Source organism: Populus trichocarpa, chromosome 1, assembly GCF_000002775.5.
Source record: "Populus trichocarpa isolate Nisqually-1 chromosome 1, P.trichocarpa_v4.1, whole genome shotgun sequence".
NCBI classification, from domain to species: Eukaryota; Viridiplantae; Streptophyta; class Magnoliopsida; order Malpighiales; family Salicaceae; genus Populus; species Populus trichocarpa.
Genome location: NC_037285.2, coordinates 8,589,007 through 8,611,390, shown reverse-complemented (window position 1 = coordinate 8,611,390; position 22,384 = coordinate 8,589,007). Strand labels below are relative to the sequence as shown.

The window sequence follows — 22,384 nt, the reverse complement described above, 5'->3', positions numbered from 1 at the left end:
CCTTGACATATTTGACATGTTAAAATAATTAAGATAAAAGATAAAAAAAAACTAGAATTCTGAATAATCTGTTTATTATTAATGCTTAGTTTTAACCTAAATACAAATAAAATATATATAAATTAAACTGAAAATATTATTTTACCCTTAATAAATAAGACTACATAAATATTATTTAACATGAACCTTCACAGCAAATACCATGATTACATTACTTCAGTTGACGGAAATTGACAGAACGGGGTGATCAATCTTCCCGGAAACATTTGGAATTTGATCGAGTGAACAGTGTTTCTGAGGGATTCCTCGGGCAATGCTGGATTGAACATGACCATTCTTCTTATAGGATTTTGCCCTTCAGACATTCAGTTTCACTTATCGGGCTTCGATAGGCTTAAGGTTTTTGAATAATGGATCCATTAATTTACACTTTCATGGGATTGATTTGATTTCATATTTGGGACCAGTAGCTTTTTGGTCGTGGCCTAGGCTTGCTTTTTTCATTGAAAGAATCCATTCACTTGAAATAAAACCATCAGTCTCATTCAAACTGAGAAAAATGATCGCTAATTTGACAAATGTTCAAAGAGCAACTGACAAACGGAGATATACACATGCGGTCAACAAATGATAGAGAGAGATATATAATAGAAATTCCAAAGAAACCGGTTCTGTTTTTTTCTCATCTTTTTTTTTCAAGCTTTAGAGTGACTCCTGGCAGCACTTCGTCTGGCACAACACCCGACAAAATAGATCATTGACTGGCATTCACAACAGAAAAGAAGAGCAGTTAGAACATCCGGGAAAGACAAGATTCAAGTGAAACAGCAACCATCTTACCAGAACAACAAACAGAATGACATTAAAGATGGCAACCACTCTCCACTCAGTTTTCATATATTGTGCAACTCCTGCCCTGAAAAGTAAGAACCGATTGCACAAGAATAGTACACCAGAAGAAAAAGGAAAGTATTAACAGAACAGAAAAGGAGCGTTGAAAAAGTAATGATGCTTACTTGCAGGAATCACAATTGTAGCATTTGGTAGCCCGGGAATTTTTGTAAAGTTTGCAGTCCTTATTGGAGCTAATCGGATGAAAGCTCAAGTCGTAGTATGAAGCATTGACAGCAGGATAACCGCACCTACAGAGCATGTTAAAAAGGGTAACCTTGGTGACACTGTTCAAATATTATGCATAACTGTCATGTGTAGACTGAAAATGCATTACTCAAACATTTCACCGAGCCAGAATGTATATCTTTGTAGTAAGGTAATAATAGACTTCACATTTCCATGTAGTGAATAAAAAACTTCACTTGAACGTTTGATCAGAGAGTGAGGTCAGAAAAAGACACCTACACGGATGGTGGTCGGCAGCAACCAGCTTCAATGGCTGTTAGTTTGGCTGACTTGTACTGCTTAATAGTCTAAAATCAACAGGTTTAAAAACAACAAAATCAATCTAGAAATCAATAAACATTCAGAGTTATGAAAAAAAATGGACGAGTAATACGATTTTGTGGCAAAAAACTGGACCTTATATTTTCTTGGTAGGTTATTGCAGTCATCAGTTTTCACAAGACAACTCTTCAATCGGTTCCAGTTCTTGGTGTTGTTCAACTGAAGCAAAGACCAAGATTAGGCATAATTGCATGAAATTTCCAGGTTAGTATAGAATCTGAATCTTAAAGTAGCATCTTTTTTTAACAAATAGCATAGAAGGCAAAGTCTTTACCTGTTTAAGAAACCATGAGCTGTAATCCTGAAGTTGATACTCCTTGTATCTAGCCAGACAAGAAAGTATTAGTAGCTGCACCATAACAACCCCAGCTAACAAAGTATATGAGAATCAATAAAGAAAGTGGCTATTATAGCTCAATTATCATCTAAAAATTGAGTAAAGCCTTTTTTTCACAAAAATAATCATCTGAAGCATTTTGTTGAAAGACTAACATCTGACCCAACTGCAAGAGAGAGAGAGAGAGGTTGAGGGTGCGGTAGGTCAAGATGAAGAACAACGGATTTGAAGAACAGATACCCAAAAGCAGAACAAAATATATAAGCATAGTTGCTTGATTCCTAGATTACAAGTTTCTTACCTCAAACCAGGGACACTATGACCAGATCCATTATTAGTTATAATAAACCTACAGGAAAAATCACAAAATCAAGGAGCATTATAAGTATGATTTCCAAACTCAAAAGAAAAATGCTAAACACGTTGAGAGAAGAAGTTGAAGGTTTTGAAACAGTATGGTAACATAAAAGTGGAAAAGATTGATGAAAACTCCTTTTTACTTAGTTGATAGAATTGGAAGCATCATTCTTGCTATGTTACGAGTTTACATTATGGCCACCGGTTACCCTCCACATCGCTTCTTCTTCTTCTTCTGTTTATTTTTATTTTTTTGTTGTTGAAGGTGTATCTATTAGCATTGTAGAGATCATGGTAATTAATTGAAACAACACAGAGGACAAGCTGAGATGGATTAGACTTACTTTTAATGAGAGAGAAAATGCCAATTAAGAGAGAGATATTTTTCTTTTAAATTAACATAAAACAGAAGCCTGGTTGCACCAAAATCAGAGATTATTTGAAAAGGTTCAAATACAAGAGATTTCCTTTATCTCATTCTCTTTCAACCCATCCTTGTTTGCATCTTTAACTAGTATGGTTACCGCTTCTCTAGCTAAATATTCCAAGTTTTTCACTTTCCTTACTGATGCATTGTATGCTAGACTTAATCCACTGTGATAACTGCAAATTTAACTCCACCAAATACCAGCACATTTACCCTCAACATTATCTCCAAGCTCAACTCAAAATCCGGCCATTTCAATAAGTTAGACCATTGGAGCTGAGATGGCATGTAATTAAATCAAGGATCTTGGACCTCAACCTAAAAATTAAGTATCCACTAGAGCCAAAAAAAAAATCTCATTTTTCTAACAAATGTGGCTCACCACACTTAATATTGGTTCTTAGCAGAATACAAAAGCAGCTTAAACATGGTGGGAGCGCATAAGTTCTAGTCAATTTGGCCTAATCAATCAATCTATCTTATCTGTTTGAAATTGATGTATACCTAAACCTCATGGCATAATGCATAGAAAAAATGACCTTATTTCGAAGACAATAGCAACAGAAGTACTAGGATAAATGAGCAAGAGTCATGTTTAACAAGCAAATCAATGGGAAAACTAGAAAAGACAACAAACTATTGACAGACATTGTCAAGTTCAAACCTGAAATGTTGCCGCATAGTTTGTTATCTACCTTAAAAAAGGGAAAATACTTGAGCTTGTGCGCTATAACCAAAATTAAGCCAGAAAAACAAAACACTTACGCTAATACTGTGAAAACCAGAATTGCCACCAAAATGATACACAACATAACCAGATACTGAAAGTGAATAGTAGTTAAGGGATGTCCAACAAATAAAAGAAAAAAATGAAGAACGCAGATCAATATTCAAGCAAATAAATATAAAAGATTGGTCATTTAGTAAGGATACAATCCACAACAGTATGGAGTTGCTCTTCAAGGCGCCCAAGAACCCAATTATTGATCTAAACATCAACAAAAGGTTGCATCAGTAGCTGTTAAAGGTAAATGCACAAGAGGTAAAAGAAGGCTGACAGTAGAAAATTTGAACTTACATTACAAAGATGACAGCACCAAGGCCCAACACTGGGAGAGTAAGAGACCTTCGACAACTGTCATGATGTGTGCTCATCCATACCCCAAAAATTATGACAGCTATAGCTAAAAGCTACGCAATGAGAGGATGAAACACACATAAACTCACAGTATAAACAAAAAAAAAAAAAAATAGTATTCACTTCGATTGCAAGTAAATTAAGCCAAATAGAAAAAACTGAACTAGAGCAAACTCGTTATTCTGGAACAAACTTTAATACGATACCATGTACACTTGTTATAAACCAATTACCATGGACAACCAGTTACCAGCATAACCAAGAACAACAATAATCATCAGTGTAAGAAAGAAAGCAGATAGAAAAGCACCCTGATCTTAAACAAAAATAGCAGACATGACTGCAAAAATCAAACAATTACAAAGACCCCCCAAAAGAAGCAAACTTCAAATAATTATAACCCTCGTAAAAATGAACAACTTATTATATCCCAGAAACAAAACCACCCTTTGCAAAATAATCAGCAACGCCAGAAGAATAATAAGAAATAAAAAGCAGAAGGGCCAGTTAACAATGTAGCATCGAATCTGACTCGAAAGCTTAAATCAAAATAAAGATGAACAAAAAGGGAAAGGGGAAAAGAAACAAAGCTTACCATGGTGAGAAAGTTGATCCATCTAATCACAAAGTTGCTGGTGCCTACACCCATTTCTCCCTCCCTCCCTCCCTCTTTTAGTTTTCAGTATATAAGTAAGAAAGCAGCAGAAGAAAGAAAGGGAGGGGTTCGATTGAAAAAAAGGAGTAGCAGTTATCTCGTGAGATAGTGGCACTTGAAGTAGAAGCAAGTGAAAAAGAGAGGGACAAGTTGAGGGTTGTCAGGGAATATCGTGAAGAGAGAGGGGGTATTTTGGTCCATGAAGGGAGGGATGGACATGATTCATCATTCAAATGGTCTGTGACCAGACACGACACGACACCCTTAAAACAGAAGGCATGACAATCTATCTATCTATCTACCTAGGATTACTGGTCAATGTACCACGTTGACCACTGTATCCTTTATATATATATAGTTTTAATGTGCTTCGTCTATTTTTAAGAATATGTAAGAATTCAAACGAAATTACTATTTTACTCTCAAAATATCCATATTTATGCATATTCATGTTTGATTTCTTTTTTAAAGATAATTACATAGGTTATTTTAAAAAAACATCATGTGAAAAATTATTAAATGAATTCAGCGTACCACTTAATTCATTAATTATATTAATAAGTATAAAAATTATTTGAAATTCATACATTATTTTGTCCATGAATCTTATATCTATTAACCCATTCTATAAATGAATTGATAGGCATAGTCTATCTAAAAATTAAGAGAGAAAAAACATTATTTATCTCACCTTTTTTCTTTATGAATTTCGCACCAGGTCAATTATACAATATCATTAGCAAGTAATTATTAAATAAGTATTTTTTTCATGAACATGACGATCCTTCTTTTCTTTTCTTTTCTTTTTTAAGAATATCCCAATCCTCTTTCAAGTGATCTAACTAAAGGTGGATTGTGTTAACATGTTCTTCTTAATACGTGAGAAACTTATTGAATCCTCATTCAACAAGTATATCATTTTTATAATAACTCGACAATTATTTGCTCCATTTATTTTAAATTTTCATTTAAATATTTACTATTAACTCATAGTTATTTTAATACATGAGACCTGATTATACTAATATTTTTTTGAGATTAAAATTATAAAACTTTACACAATATTTTTTATGGGTCAAAATCAAAATTTTCACAATCTTTTTCAAAGCTCAAGATCAAACATTTCACTTAATGACTCACATGACAAAAATAATTAATTGTCACTTATACTTTTATAATAATTATAAATATCACAAGAGGTATCGCACCTGATAAGTAAAGATTAGATTACAAAGAATTAAAATTTTTTTATAGAATTATAATCTAATTCGATAACATGAGAGATGGATTTGATGCAATTTTAATTAAGGTTTAAAGCTATGAGTGAACATTACAAAGGATTAAAAAATCTTAATAGAATTATAAGTCTTGTATATGATTCGCATGTTAAATGACATACAGGGGTGCATATTTCTTATAAGAGTCTCAGGGCTAAGTTTTAATATTGGCCTTATATGAAAGCCTTGGTGAGAAAATTCATGGAAGAATATGATGTGCGTTAGCAAGCCAAAAAAGAAAGGGTATTATATTCTAGATTGCTTCAACCGCTACCTATATATATCAGAAGGTATTTGAAAAAATATAATCGTGGATCTCGTCGAAGGCTTGCCAAAATTAAGGGGAAAGAATACAATATCGGTTATAGTGGATAGATTCACTAAATATAGATATTTCTTAGCTGTAGCTCATCCTTTTACAGCTTAGAAAATTGCTTAGTTGTTTTTAGATTACATCTATAAGTTCCATGAGTTCCATGGTTTATCTATGAGTATTGTGATAAATAGGGATAAAATCTTCATTAGTATATTTTGGAAAGAATTGTTTAAGTTATTAGGGGTTAACTCATCTTTCTATCCTTAAAATGACAGATAAACAGAAAGGGTTAATCAATGTCTTAAAACCTATTTAAGGTGTATGATCATGCATAATCCAAGCAGATGACATGAATGGTTGTCTTTAGTTTCAATGATGGTATAATTCTAGCTATCATTTATCCATTAAAATGAGCCATTTTCAATCATTGCATGGTTATCCTTCACCCAATGTAGAGGTTAATTCTCAAGCAACTACTCCAGTAGCAACATTAAGAAGGTGATTCAATAAAGGGCTAGATTGGATCAATGGTTGCAATTTTAACTGGAAAAGGCCAGGGACATGATGAAACAAGTGGCAGGATATATAGAAAGAGAGTTTTAGGTGGGAGATTTGGTGTGCTTGAAATCACATGCTTACAATCAATTGAGTGTAGCACTAAGGAAAAATATCAAGCTTAATCTGAGAATTTATGGCACTTGCAAGATTATACAAAGAGTTGGAGCAATGACTTATGGACTGCGGTTTCCAGAGGGGGCTACAATTCATCCAATATTTCATGTATCATTACTTGAAAAAAAAGGTTGGCAATAATGCAGTTACAACTTTGTAATTCCAATGACAAATGAATATGGAAAAATTAAAGTCAGTCTTGTAGCAAGTGTAAGAGCCAAAGGAAACTCATGTCGTCGACCGTTCTTTAACAATGTCTAGATTTCTCCCGTGTTAATATGGTTTTGTTCATCTTCAAGGACCATTTTTTTTTATTGATGAAGAAATTTAAAGACAAAAGAGAAAGAAGTGAAATTTTATTTTCGTTCATCAACTGCACCTGCAAAATAGAAATATTACAGAAGTCTCTATTTAGTTTCCAAATTCCAAGGCGAAACAAAATTCCAGGTTCCCATTCTCTGTTGACACATGCCTGAGTAGGAACAAGGAAAGCAACCACTCTTGTAACCTCAATGTCCCCTAGAGAGGCATGTGAAAGGAACAACACAGCATTGAGAACTAGCTCTGCAGATTCTCATGAATTATGATGTCTCTTGTCAATGGCTAAATCAGAGTTAGCATCTGCGTTTGCTTCTGGTACTGTTTCATTGTTTTCTGCTGCTTCGGATTTTTCTTCTGGCAAATTTACTGCGTTTTTCTTCATTGTGGCAGTTTTGGTGAGATAACTGTAGCTACCCTTCTGCTTAAACAATTGAGCAAAGTGGGCCTTGCAGTATAGGATACCATCAAGAGCTGCATAAGAAGAAGGTGTGATACAGCAACCCCCATGAGAACACCTGAAGCATGACTTGTGATAGAATTCTCCCTCCACAGTCACCTGTCAAAATTTTGGTTACGGCAATAAGCTTCTTTATCCTCACTCCATCATATAATATTGATCTCAATCTATTTCCGGAGTTGATCTTGGTGCATGAGATTATATTGGTGCCAGATTAAGGTACAATATAGATATCAATGAGAGTTACTCTGTCTTTTGCATTTCCATTCGAGTTGCGCAAATATATATATGATGGACGAGGAATGAATGTTAATGAATGGGGAAATAAGAATTGTGTGTGTGTGTGTGTGAGAGAGAGAGAGAGAGAGATGGATTAGAAACCTTCTCTAATGGGTATGCAGTTTTTTTACAGAAAGCACATTTGTCTTGGGTGCCACTGAACATGGAGGAAAGTTTGCTTGGGGCCTTTGTCTGCATGATTGTGAAAACATGCATCAAACTCCAGCAAACAAACTAGAAACTTCCATTAGAAACAAATTAAGGTAATGAAAAATTAAGAACCGATTGTAAAGAATCTTGGTACCAGGCAGTTTTTCTTCTCTTCATCTAAACAGTCAGAATTGCAGAAACACATTGTTAGCAAAAAAAAAAAAAGGTAAAATAGGGAGGACTACATCCTTCTCCATGGAACTCTAATTCCAAAAATATGTAAAAGAAACTTAAACGAAAGGAAAACGGAGAAGCGGATCTCACAGGGTTGGAATTTCTTGGTAAAATTACCGGTCTCCTTGAAGAGCTGGTCGTAATGAGGTTTGCAGTATAAAACTCCATCAATCGAGGAATAGCTACTCATCTATAAGACAAATTTCATGGTGGGTCAGTTTCAATAATCCTGGTAAAGGACCGTATTTTCATTAATTCTTACTTAGGCAATAACCACAAAAGAAAAGGCATGAAAAAGAAAAGAGGATAAATGAATAGAACTCGTACCACAAGAAGTCCATTGCAGTGGCTGCATTTGAAGCACTTCTTATGATAAGGAACTCCATCAGCAGACACCAATTCGATGAAATAAACAGTCTTGTCGCAGGCCTTGCATTTCTCTAAGGTCCCAGTGAATCCCATTATGTTTTTCCTGATGAATCTAAAATGAGCAGTATAGAATCTGATTTCAGAAGGGTTGCTTAGAAAAGCTTTAATGGGAAAGTTTTAAGAACAAATTCTGAAAGTTCGGCTCTTAATCTCAGAAGTTAAGATAAACAGAACTTAGAAAATCTGTTCTTACCTTTCACCTTTCCTGTATTATAACTAGCAGATTAAAGGTCAATAAAATGAATGTTCAATGGATGGAGAAAAAGACTTGAACCGCTTATTTAAGCTAATGTGATCCAGGGTCTATATCTCTTGGAACTTGCAGGGTACCGTTCTAAGAATAGTGGGCTGTTACAGATAGATCTGAAACATTTCCTGACCAAGTCTTTCAAAGATAGTCCAGACAGGAGGTAACAAATACAACTGCAATCCTCTTGTTATGTGGTAGACAACTCAGCTGTCTCCAAATAGATTTTTTACTATATCTAGCAGCCTATCTGTCAAAAATCGTGTGTACATGACAACAAAATACTATGTTAGCATCAATTTGATTCCAAAATTTGTAGGCCAACAATTCAAGAGTCTCTGCTTACATTCTATATATATAAAATGCTGCAAGCAATGTGCACAGACGTGGTCTGTACTAGGATTATATTGAGTGCTGAAAGTTATCAAAATAAACGGATAAGTTGTAATTGCACAGATTTTCTTCTGCAGCCGTGGGCATCATATAAAGATTTAAGGCATTAGGGACATCATGTATTGCTTCTTGGAATTTTTTTCATAACTTATTCTTATTTAACTTGGAAAGGGAATAAAGAAAATTATTGGCGTAATATTAGGCCTCGTATCTCCTGTTGACATGATGATATTAGCCTCACATTTAATTGATTATGCTACAAGTAGAATGGAATTATCTATTATCAGCTCACAAATGTAGCGAATATTGATCATGAAAAGTTTATCTGAAAAATTGAAATTCGAAAAGGTTTCAGTCTTTGACATCTCATTCACATACAAACTCTGCCTCTCCTTCTTTACCAAGTATTCTGGGGTGGTTGAGAATGTCAGCTTAAGAAGCAAGTAAATTGGGTGATGGGTGGCACATTTGTCATACCAGAAAACCTGAGCTGCAAGTAGTTGGTATGATCCATAGCAAATAATGTGTGAAAAATGCAGCCACTGCACAAAATTAAAGACCTTGAATTGTTGTGTTACCAAATTCTTCAGAACTACAGATACACAAATGATTTATTTCACTTTTTTTTTCTTTTTCTAACTAGGGATTCAGCTCACACAAAAGAAAATATCAAATTCAAACTCGGGTCTTGTCAGAACTTGGGTAATGTAACGCATGCACTCCCATTTACTGTTTTTTACAAATATCAAAAGACATTTACAGCTGAACCAACAATATTTGAGCACAGCATAAACTAACAAGCCAAAAAATCAAGCAAATCCAATTCTAGCAGCCTTTTCTCTCCCGTTTACCCCACTGTTGTTCATTAGAATTTGCCAAAACATCTTAGACACTTAAGAATCCAAGACACTTCCTTGGTGTATACCCAGTTGCTCGGAATTTCGCTGCAGTTTCCTCTACCTCGAGACGGTCCTCACCTTTTTTTGCTTCAATCATTGCTTTCTTCTCCTCGGCTGCCTTGTGGAGTTCGGCTACTTTGTTCTTCATTTTCTCTGCATATTCAGCCTTCTTCTTTTCCACTTTTTCCTACCATATCACAAATTAATCAAGACACTATTGAAATAGTTTTTTGCAAGAATATATATTACATAATTACTTTGAACTGTACAGTTTTTATAAGTGGAAAGGAAGATTAGTCATGCTATAACAAGCAGTTGATACTTCAATTCATTAAGTTTGTTACCTCATACTTCTTTATTTTTGCCTCCACAGATTCTCTCTTGATTGTCTCCCATGATCCAATGGCAGAGAGTTTCTTGTGAGCCCTATTTGAAAATTCAGCGTGTACAACTTGCTCAGAAACAAGGTCTGAAGGTCATCATCGAGTAGGAACTGAAAGCTTTATAAAGCCAAGTTTAACATTTTAACTTGTAAGACTGATTCAATGCACAAATCCTTGTTTAAAGAGGACATTGCGCGAGTCTTCAAAGATGGACCTTAAGAGTGTATTGAACAAGTCTATAAACGTTTGAAAACGGAAACCTAACCAAAACTATCAAGTATCACACACATACATCCAGATATTTAATGAGCATGTTTGTATTTACATATCTGGAGCATGAGCTGACAATAAACTTAACTTCTATGGCAATTGTAATGGAGTTTCTTTCCTCGGTAATTTAATAGCTTAACAGTGTATGGTTTGGTTCAGAAATTAAATTTCTTCTGAATGTATACATTTTTATAGCCTAAAATGGTTGAACGCCTAGACTCAATCTCAGAGACTTCCAAATACATTATTTTATATTGGATGACCAAAGAGCTGGTCAATTCCTGGCTCGAATTTACTTTCCATGCAGTAAAATTCTAATTCAGGAGAACTTCAGACACTAGCAAAGTTATATATAGTGCAATCTTCTTAAACTAAGAGCTAGTAGCTTGTTCGATGAACAGATTGAAGCTGAATCATTTCAAGCATGTTTTTATGCTAGATTTGAAATCCCAGTGTGAGGAGGCCTACTTTATACCAATACTAAAAGATGGACAATTCAAAGCATTAGAGATGGTCTCGTACTTGTTCTCCGCTTTAGCTTTCTCATTTTCTTCCCATGCTTTAATTAGAGCACATCTTTTCTCCGCTTCAACCCTCGCAAGCACAGCATCTGATAAATGATACAAGTACTTGTTATCTGTTGATAGGAAAGATATAAATTTTGATTAACATAGTAGCCTGCGCATACCTCTGTCATTTGGCCCCCTTGAGTTTTTTGCAGTAGCAGGTGGATCTGCAACCTCTGACACATCGAAGATTCAATCATACAATTAAGGGCCTTGTTATAACATGTTTAGAGAAACATTCAATTGTTAAGTCGGGCTTGAGATATTCAAAATTGCAAGCCATCAACTTTCATGAAAAATCAATTTACGAACTTTCCTTATCCTCTCTATGTCAGGAGGAACCAGAAAGCAAAGAAGGAGAAGAATAAGGAGAGGACATACTTTCAGTAACCAGGACCGAGCTCTTCTCATTAGCATAATCATTTAAAGGGGCTTCTTTCTCTTCTTTAACAGGTCCATGTTCTTCAGCTTGTGTAGGCAGAGAAGCTCCCTCAGATTCAGCTTTCCTGGGCTCCTTCTCCCCCATAACGAAGTCTTTTACTTTCGCCACCAAGACCCGGAAACCCATGTACGAAGACAATTGTCACCAAATACTTCAGGTAAAATTCTATCAAGATCACCATCTAAAAGAGAAAGGACTGCTATAAATATAGCTGGAGAGTCAGAGTCCTAGATGGTGGTGGGTACAAATGGAAGTTGGGTAGGGACAAAAAAGTGATATATATATATATATATCGCATCATAATTTTATTTTATTTTTGTGAATTGAAGTCTTCAAGAATAAGAGATGTAGCGGTCGATTAGACGCTCATCATGGCTATCGAGTTCTTCATTTAAATGCAAGTCATTTAGGGGATGCTAGTGACGGTGCACCTACGATGATGAATTGAACAAAACTTTTTTCAGCTAATATATATATATATATATATATATATATATATATATATATATATATATATATATTATTAACTTTTTTTACCATAAAAAAACATTTAATTATTATTATTATTATTATTATTAGATACATAATAATTTTAAAAAGAATTGTGACCATTCTAATAAAAATCTATATATTATTTAAGAATTATATCAAAATTAAAGAATAAGATCATGCGCCTGGATGCTAGGTCCATACCTCCTAAGCCTTTTTTACCTCTTTTTTTATTTGAAAAAATAATAAAAATATTTAGAGAGAGAAAGAGAGAGAGAGAGAGAGAGGTGAAGGGAAAAGGTAGAGAATAAAAAAGAGTTTTACGTCACTGTTATTAAAAGGTCATTTATACAATGTAAATGTTTTTTATCTAGTATTCTCACATCCCCCTGTCCATATTTCTCTTTAGCATAAATAAAAATATAATCTTTCTCTATCTTACTAAAAATAAAAACTCATTAATTTTTTTAGCTGTTGAGAGAGTGACTCGGTAGATCAAAATCTTCTATATTTTGTTCAGTTTGGAGAAGATCTAAGATTCTTTAATAGAGTTGAAATAACACCATTTTCTAATTATTTGTCGTGTTATTGTGACTTTTTTTATGTGTATTTTTTGGATATGTGTTTTAATAGTGTCAGTCCCTTGGACTTTTTGAATTTTATCTATGATAAGAAGGTAATTTTTGAATGATTGAATCTATAGAGATTCTTCATTGGATAAGATAATAGGATGCAAGTCTGAGGTTAATTAGTTTAGTGCATTTTCTTTTAGTCTAATTTGATTTATGGGTTTTTCTTGTTTGGTGATCTAGTTAATTGGATTTTAATTTTTGAGTTTGATAAATTATTAGGATTATTGTTTGATCTAATGATTAAAATAGAATGACACCTCCTTTATCTAAGGATAAGCTTCATTGTTTATATGAATAATGAAACTTCCTAAAAAAACCCAGTATTTTTAGTATAGAAGGTAATATTCACCTACGTTGTAGATAAAATTCCAAGTTAGTTTTGAATATATATATATATATATATATATATATATATATATATATATATATATATTATCTAATAAATCAACAAGATTTGTGAATGCAAATTAAAGACTAAAATGAAAAGTTAATTCTAAAATAAGAATTAAAAGATAGATACAAATGCACATAGGTTATCTTTTTTATTTTCTTTTACTTATCTTTAAAAATATTTATGGTTGCTAAGTACATATAATTTTCATTCTTATAAATGCATAATGCAAATAAAACTAATCTATTTTAAATCTAATCAGGAAAAAATCAAAGATAAATTACAATAATATCTTAAAGATATTATGAGATTATAAAAACCATTCAAAAAACCGATTGCTATTAAAAAAAATAACAATTGAAAAAAATGAGAATGGTGATAGTAATTAAAAAAAATGTTAGGAGTTGTTGGGCATAGAAGGCTAGGTATGTGAGCCTAGCTTAAAAAGTAAAAGCCTAGGCATGTCTGAGTGTGGAAGGTCAGGCAGACATGCCAGGTTCTTTTATTTTAAATGGACTGATGATATGTTGTCCACCTTAGTAGTTGTAGACGACATGTTATCCTTTACAATTTTTTTCGTTAACCTCCAATGACTGGAAAAGCATGGTTCGAGTTTTTAGATTAAAAAAAATACAATTTTCAACTTGTTTTCACTTGAAAACACTTTAAAAACATCATAATCTCAATAAACTCATTTATAATCTTAAAACATAATTTAATCACAGTAAAAATCTAAAATCTAATCGAATAAAAAAAAATTTACATGACCGATTCACTTATTTTGGGATGTTCAAATGAAAAACCATTTTCATTTAATTTTCATCTCCAAGACAAACTTATTAACACAAAGCTCGACCTTTTATGATGACCAAATTCTTTCTCTCCTCTTTCTTGTTTTGGTGACTTTCTCTTTTTTCCTATAACATCCAAAAGATGAAACTAAAAAAATAAAGTTTAGGATTGAAATGTAAAATCATAAATAATAAGGACCAAAAATGAAGAAAGAAAAAAAATTAAGGGACTAAAGTGAGGTTTTTCATGCTTTATGAACAATGCAAGAAAAAAAAAAAAGGCTTTGTTTTTTTGTTTATGTTAATTTTGGTCTTGTTCTCTAAATATTTTTATAATAAATATAATAATATTACAATATATCTTGAAAAATTGATCTTTCATTTAATGATAAAATGTTCTCTAAAACCTCGCACTCATGAGAGCATTCAAGTCAAAATGAGTAAAAAAACATAAAGCATGACAAGATTACTTCTCATGAATAATTTTTTTAAAAAAAAACATGATGACCATAGTAAAGATAACAAAAAACCCGAGGGAACAAGGAAGAAAATTAGTAAAATGAATAGTAATATGAGAGTTAATGACCATTAGATGCATAATGAAAGATTGTTAATTTCTTTGTTAATGTTAATATCCTTTGTTAACAGAAATTTTAGTCATAACAAGGAAGTGAAAAATCCAAATAAATATCTTTTGTTATATTTAAGAAACAACAACTTAGTATCATTCAATTTAATCTTTATAAAATAATACAATTTATTAAGAAAATGTTGGTTAAGAGATATGGTAGAGCATAAAAAATATCTTTACAACCATAAAGGTTCGTCTAATTTGTTGTTATTAGACCTATGAGTTGAACTATTAGAATCTCTCAAGTAAAATGATGCTTAAGTGACCATCTAAAACTCTTTCTTCGATAGTAAATAGTATTGTCTTTTAAACTGACTAATAAATAATATTTTTTCTTTAAAATAAAATAAATAAATGTGCCAAAAATTATAAAATAATCATAAATTGACTGAATTTCATTGAAAAGATATTTTTGTAATTTTAGAAATACGTTAGAAAATAAAGAGTCAAAATGGATCATAACAACGAGCACCAAAACCACCTTTTCAATTTTCAAGTACTTAATTTCAACATTGTGAAAGGTTTTGTTTGTGTAGTAAACAGGTCTTCGAACTTTGTGTTACTTCCTAACCATAACATCGCTCACAACTAAATCTATTACCCCTGGATCAAGGAATAGTTTTTCTGTTTTTTTAGGTTGAGATAAAATTCTTGAAGAAGAAAGGTAAGACTTTAGGTTTTGGAGGGCTTTCATGCACTTGATAGTCTACTAAAAATTGGACACATTCTTCAATGTTCTAAAAGTGGGAGGCAAAGCTCCCCAAATTGAGATACACATTTATTCAAGGTTGCCATTTGACCTGTTAGTCTCTAAACTTCTTTGACCAACCAAGGAGGACTTTATCCATAATGGTTGTAATCTTTTTAGAATTAGGCTCTATCTTTATCAGAAAATCCTAGGAATTCTCCTCCTTGTATAGCAAAAATGCACTTTAATAGATTGAGCTTCATCTAATATTGGTGAAAAATAGAGAAAACATATTGTAATTAAGTTTTGGAGGTGGTACTCGAAAGTGGGGCTCTTTACCAATATGTGATCTATATACGTTTCCATGTTCCTTCCTAATTGGTCCTTAAAGATCTTGGTAACCATTATTTAATATTTGGATCTGGTTTTCTTCACTAGAAAATTATGACCTTATAGTAGTACATCCTTTTGTTAATGATGAAATAAGTATTTTCTTCATTGTTTAGGTGCATGTGGATGTGTTAATATTCTAAATTGGCATCCAAATAGCTTAGAAATGAATAGCTAGTTGTGTAATGCACTAGTAGGTCAACTTAGAAAAGATGAAGTTGTCACTGGGACATGCCTTGTTAAGGTATGTGAAATCAACACACATCCTTTATTTTTTATTGGATTTGTTAACCATGACAATGTTCTCTAGTCATCCGGGGTACATTACTTCTATAATGAACCCTGCTTCCATTAGCTTACACTTATTCTAAATCATTTTTTTTCTTTTTTTCTTAAATTTTCTTTTCTTGTGTCATATTAAAAAGGAGAATAATATCGATATTTAACCTATATAATTTTTAGGCTTATCCTAAGCATATTCAATGGCTTGAAGGTGATGTTATCGCTTTGGATTTCAAGGTTTGCGAGGGACAACTCCTATTTTATATTGAGTATGAACCCAATATTTATTATTTCATATTTTTTGGATTCAAGAAAGTTTATTTCTTTTGATTATTTAACAAACTTGGTATGAGGTTCCTATTTTTCTTGCAGGGGAGTTAGCTTGTTTGGTGGGCAAAGCTTTTTTTCCTTTGAAAAAAAAAAAACAAATGTGCATCCATGAGAGTAGATTAAAAAAATGCAAGCCACTAGATTAGTCAAAACCACCAATGGATCCCATAATCATATGGTTCAATTTTTAAGGTCACTTTATTTTTTCTTGTGTTATATAAAAATATAATGTGTAGCAAAAAATGAGAGTTATGAATATTTTAAGAGTGACTAGATCTAGCATATATTTTTATATGGGATGAGTTTTCAATATGTTATTATAATTTTAATTGAGGCTGTTTTATCCTTATAAAATAACCAAATTTCCAATCTATCATTCTTTTAACTTCTTCCCCCAAATTTATATAATTAGTCATGCACATGACTTAATATTATATAAAAAATGACAACTCAAGTGCATGAGGGGGTCACCGAAGAGATATAGAAGGAGAAACGAGGCTTCAAAGGGGAACAAAGGTATTGTCTTGTGTGATTACTATTTTTTTTAAAAAAAAAAACAATCTTCTATTTATCAGACAAAAAACATATGACTGGAAAGTTCATAGAACTCAAAGGCCATTTTCAATATAATATTAAATATTTTGATTACTGATTTAGTTAATTTAGATGAAAAAAGTTAGCAGAAGAATAAATGAAAAATTCACTCATGTTATAAGGATAAAATTGATTCAATTAAGGATACGAGGATGAATTAGAAACAATATGGATTCATTTATATTTATATCATAATTAATTAATTAACTAGTCTTTTTTTTTATGGTCAAGTGTATTATCATGTCAATTTATGTATTAATTGAGGAAAGATATTTTTCGTAGACGTTAATCAATTTTGTATATTCAGTAAGATTTTAGTGGATGTTAATTAAAGCTCCAATTTAAAAAGTTAAAGAAGAAAACAAATCTTCTGAAATATCAAATATATCCCAAAAAGTATATATAATCCTTCACTTTTTATGCCTTTATAAACTGCTCCGAAAATATTTTCTTCAAGCCACCTTTTGTGATGTTTCAAGATAATTAAATACATTATCTTATACAACCGACCATCGAATGCTTTTGACTTATAAGACACCTTCTATAATCTTCTTTCTTCTTCTTTTTCACGTCTTTCTTGCACTCATGAGTAGAGTTGTGAGTTGATTAATCAGCGTGCTGCACGGAACATGTTTATCACTGTCTTAACGCATGATTGATGAATTAATGGTATCAGACAGAGAATCATTGTCAGACACATATATGGGTTGCTGTTGCTGATTGAATTTTCACTACAATATCACCTTTTTTTCTGTTAATTCTCTTATGACTCGATGTCTTCTGACATATGGCGCCATTTTAGAGGCTCTGCTGTGATGAATATTTTGAGGATGAACAAACTCAGTATTCCCAGACTGATTTTCAAAGGCATATATACCGAACTCCTTTTCCTCTTTGGAGTCTATGAGAAAACATGAAAAAAAATCAAATTTATGTTTTGCAGCACAAATATACTTTGAAAGGCACTTTCAAACACAATATAAATACAGCACCAAACAGCACCCTAATATTAAAGAAAAATTAATAGAGTGAACGCTTAGAGAAACAGAAATAAGAAAACAGTCAATAAGAGTCAACTGTCGTGAGACTAATTTATAGATTTTAGAACATGAAAGACTAACATATAATTGCATCCAAAATCTAGGGACTAACAAATAATTTACTTGAGCAACAAATGTTCTCATGGAAGACAAATTAACCGAAAGAACTCATGAACTGAATATAAAAACAGAACTGGAAACAAGAACAACAGGATGCATTACCTTCAGTTTCACTTACACATGTCTCTAAGACACATTGTAGCCCTTTCACATGCTCTTTTCCCCTTTCTCCCTCGATGCCTTACACGGCATGCAAAAAGGTCAAAAACTTCCCGGAAACCAACATGTATCTTTTCACCTAGGTAACTGTACTTCATAAAATTAACAAGTGTTCGCTTGTTTGAAGAAAAAACATGGGCATCAACGCCCATGGTATCCCCACTTCATTTTCCCTATAAATACATGATTTTTCTTCCCATTCAGGCTCAAGTGTAACACTTCGCATCACCTAATTAAGTTTTTTATCATCTTCTGATACAATTAATGGACGTATTTATTCCTGAAGAGTATGTTATGCGGAGAAGAAAAGAGAAAATGGGAGCTGCGATTGCTGGAAAAAGGCAAGAGGAATCAAGAAAGAGAAGTGTTGAAGAGAAAAAAACTAATCCATCATCATTTCGATTAGAGAACGAGTCTTTAGTCGCTCATGGCCTCAGTGAAAGTGTAATCTTCAGCTGGTTCTCAGCATAGGCATTGTCATGCTATGTAATGTAGTTTTAATTAAACAGTCTCTACGGTGTTAGTTTCACCTACAAGTATTATGCCCTGTCTTGATGTAGAACACATATGGAAGCGTGTGTACGTAACTGCAGAGTAAATTATGTAACCAAATCTCTGTAATAGGTTAGTTATAACCTAACTTCAGCCTGTTGCCACTCTATTTATGAGAAAATAAAAATCATCATTAACCAGACTTGGATGAATTTTCTGTTTTTTAATGTGTGAAAGAAGCAGTTAATAACTAGCAGCAAGCTAGAGAGTGGGTTCTCAGCTCGCAAATATCCTGATCAAGTCAGATATTAAAACTAGTCAAATGCATTTATATATATATATATATATATATATATGTGTGCGCGCGCGCGCGCCCCAGTGGTCATTTATGTTCCCTGTGCTTGACAGAGGCTGTCATTATAATACTTTGGGCTTGGAATCACGGAAGTGTGCTCCTATATATTAACAAAAACTAACTTAAAAGGTGTAGATTTTTTACTCTATAGAAACATTTTTCCCCCATTAGGATTTTTTACTCTTTGGTTTCTTAATTTCTTTTTTTTTTTCTTGTTTGGTCTTTTAACATTATTTTGATTTGTGATTGGTATAGGTGATTTGTTTTTAATATATTTTTATAGGGATCTTGGGATATTCAAGAAATATTATATCACTATGTTGATGCTTGGTTTTGCAAAATAAAATTTAATTTTATTAGTTTAAAAAAATTCTAATTTAGAAAATCAAGTTTAAGGCTTAGACTAATTTGTACAATGAAGGAAAGAGTTTGTCTTTTTTTTTTTATCACTCAACTTTTTTTTAATTTTGATCCATTCACTTTGACATTACTTGAGATTTGACTTTTTTGTTTGTTTTGTTTGCCTAGATGTGGGGTTCTCACAATATCTCAAAAAAATTCCAGCACTCAGTTAATGCTCGCTTTAACATAATAAAATAAAATTTTTATTGATGTAAAATAATTAAGTTAATTTTAAGGGACTAAAACTGGAACTATTTGAGTTCCCACTATTATACTCATAAGGAAAAGAAAGAAAAGCTTGTTTGAGACTCACAATTACTTTATTGTAGACATTGCCCCACCATAAAAATAGCTCACCAATACGGTTCTAACACCACTGCGAAACGTTGCATGATGATACTGAAAAAGGCCACTCGTACTATCAAAGCAACAACCTTGAAAGCAAACCAAATAAAATATCATAAAGTGAGAATCTTATGCTTATATTTAATCAATTAAATTCAAAAATAAAATTTCTTTTTAAAAAACTAAATTTAACAAATAAAGACAAATAAAAAAAACCCTGAGATAACTCGGTTTATTTTCAAAATTAGTAAAACATTATATATAAAGCAAATAAAAAATAGCATATCTCAATCTCCAAACCCGAGTGAATCTCTTAAACATATGTTAATCTTCCAAACTCGCAACCCATGGAATCCTAGATTCATGCTCAATCAAAAAGCTCAATTCTCAACTATTGAATGATGAAATAAAAAATATATAAATTTAAAAATTTGTCTAGCAACCTAGGTGAATCTCCTAAACCTGAGTTAATCTTCTAAACTCGCAACCTGTGAAATCTTAGCCCCGTATTCAATCAATAAGTTCAATTCCTAATAAATTTAATATTGAAAGATAAAATGAAAAAAATCAATTTAAAACATTTGTAAAAAAAAAAAAAGAAATCCAAAGAATGAAAATCAAATCTAATAGGAAAAAAAAAACTAAAGAGGGGTGAAATCATAAAAAAATCAATTTTAAAAACTACATCAAATAAAATAAATAGCAATAAAAAACATGAGGACTAAAATTGACAAATGTAAAAAAATTAAAGAATGATAAAATTGAAAAAAAATCCAAATTTTATAAATTATTTTAAATAAAATAAATAGCAATCAAAAGAAAATGAATCAAATATGAAGGAAGAATAAATCAAAGGGTTAGTTTGAAAAATTAGAGGCCTAGGCATGGAAATTGAGGAGTAAGAAGTGAATTAGGAAAAAAATTAAAGAAAAGACCATTGATGCCAAATCAAAAATTCGTTTGCCACATATGCTACCTAGAAATGGAGGGGCTGCCATGACAATTCAAACATTATCCCAAAATCCATTGTTTGGTCGCTACAAGTCTGCACACTCGTTACCTAGGGATGGAGGGGTTGCCTAAAAGGCACAAGCATGTGCCACTTGTAGGTGCACAACTTTTATTTTTAAATAATATTTTATATTTATTAAAATACCAAATTTTAACTTAGTCAACTTGATTGTAAATTAAAATACCAGGATGAAAATATGAAAAAACCATGGGTTCTAGTTCAAAATTTTTTGATTTCAAAAGTAAATGAGTAATTTTACCATGCTTTAAAAACTATATATATATATATATATATATATATATATATATATATATATATATAAAAAAAAAACCTTGTTAGCCAAGTTAAAAGTTTTTGTTTATAAGAGTACTTCTGTTATTTTATCGTGTTGAAAAATATAAAAAGATTGTTTTATTTTCATTCAATCTGAAAATAACTTATGGGTCATAAAAAAGAACCATATTATTCTAAAGAATAAATAAATTTAATGTTTTTTTTAATGATAAAATAATTATTTTATTATTCCAAAGCAATAACATGTGTCTTGATATATAATGAAAAGGAATACTTATAGTTTTTTTTTATAATTATTTTGGATTTCCAAGAGAAACTACCATTAACATTTTTGTTATCGATTTCCAAGCCAGAATAGAAAAGATGTGAAAACCGAATAGACATGAAAATTACGAGTTACCCTTGAAGTTCTAGCATTTGGTCAAATCAACTCGTTTATTATAATCTTTTTTTTTTTTTTTTTCTAAATTGAGCCTGCTGCTTTCATTTTATAATGGGTTGAGTCACTTCATCCAACCCGTTTTCCGATAAATCATTGCCACATCCAAGCATATCGGTGAATATTGGGACTTCATCATTGGTAAATTGAAACATGGAAGAATAAAAGAGGCTGATTCGACCAAATGTGATCTCTTGAAGGACCCATGGTTATTTTAATCAAAGATAAATAAATTGCTACAACTAACAAGGAGTGTCAGGATGGCCGAGTGGTCTAAGGCGCCAGACTCAAGTTCTGGTCCTCGTGAGAGGGCGTGGGTTCAAATCCCACTTCTGACAGTTTTGCACCTCGTTTTTATCCTGGCTGATATGACTCCTAACCCATTCTCCATTTGGTTATTTAAACATCATTATTATTAATTTTCTGTTCACCTATAACTTATTTTTTGTCCCCAACAACATGGTTCGACTCTTATTAATATGGTGTGATGATTTTGGTTGAAAATAACAATTTTTACCTGAAATTTATTTTTTATCTTGATTGACATGGTTTAATTCATATTAACCTAGTGAACTCGGTTTTAATAAAAAAAATGACTGACCTAATAAAAATATATTTTTAATTTTTTTTTAATTTTTTTGTTGTTACGAATAAAAATAGAAATAAAATAATATATGATAAAATTTTGGAGAATATAAAATTTAGTTATTATAGTTGTCCTTTTTTCATAACATTTACATCTCAAAGTCTTGAAAAATTGGGTTATTACAATTGCTTTTTTTTTCATTCTATATTATC

At 31.9% G+C, this 22,384-nt stretch overlaps 3 protein-coding genes and 1 non-coding gene across 5 annotated transcripts; 1 reads left to right on the top strand and 3 right to left on the bottom strand.

Moving 5' to 3' along the window:
* Positions 1-521: 521 nt before the first annotated feature.
* On the bottom strand, positions 522-4,576 carry LOC7478056 (tetraspanin-10). Its single transcript, XM_002298013.4, has 11 exons — positions 4,316-4,576; positions 3,661-3,773; positions 3,516-3,570; positions 3,348-3,403; positions 2,100-2,147; positions 1,736-1,784; positions 1,537-1,620; positions 1,360-1,427; positions 1,017-1,142; positions 841-916; positions 522-761 (listed from the first exon to the last, which is right to left on the bottom strand). Exons 1-11 carry the CDS (start codon positions 4,367-4,369, stop codon positions 696-698), a joined length of 795 nt encoding a protein of 264 aa, XP_002298049.2. The 5' UTR covers positions 4,370-4,576; the 3' UTR covers positions 522-695.
* A 2,405-nt stretch (positions 4,577-6,981) lies between these two features.
* On the bottom strand, positions 6,982-8,847 carry LOC18094437 (LIM domain-containing protein WLIM2b). 2 transcript variants are annotated; one of them, XM_024602271.2, is made up of 6 exons: positions 8,704-8,847; positions 8,409-8,562; positions 8,172-8,271; positions 8,002-8,024; positions 7,800-7,889; positions 6,982-7,517 (listed from the first exon to the last, which is right to left on the bottom strand). In XM_024602271.2, the coding sequence occupies exons 2-6, from the start codon at positions 8,541-8,543 to the stop codon at positions 7,215-7,217; spliced, it is 651 nt and encodes a 216-aa protein (XP_024458039.1). In that variant the 5' UTR covers positions 8,544-8,562; positions 8,704-8,847; the 3' UTR covers positions 6,982-7,214. The 2 variants fall into 2 exon arrangements, with proteins under 2 accessions (XP_024458039.1, XP_024458086.1); XM_024602318.2 differs by having other exon boundaries at positions 8,199-8,271; positions 8,409-8,806.
* A 970-nt stretch (positions 8,848-9,817) lies between these two features.
* LOC7478054 (remorin) lies at positions 9,818-11,940 on the bottom strand. The gene is made up of 5 exons (XM_002298011.4): positions 11,650-11,940; positions 11,391-11,444; positions 11,225-11,312; positions 10,394-10,475; positions 9,818-10,236 (listed from the first exon to the last, which is right to left on the bottom strand). The coding sequence occupies exons 1-5, from the start codon at positions 11,834-11,836 to the stop codon at positions 10,036-10,038; spliced, it is 612 nt and encodes a 203-aa protein (XP_002298047.1). The 5' UTR covers positions 11,837-11,940; the 3' UTR covers positions 9,818-10,035.
* A 9,900-nt stretch (positions 11,941-21,840) lies between these two features.
* Positions 21,841-21,924, top strand: TRNAL-CAA (transfer RNA leucine (anticodon CAA)). Its single transcript has one exon. It is a non-coding gene; the product is annotated as a tRNA-Leu (tRNA).
* The last annotated feature ends 460 nt before the right edge of the window (positions 21,925-22,384 follow it).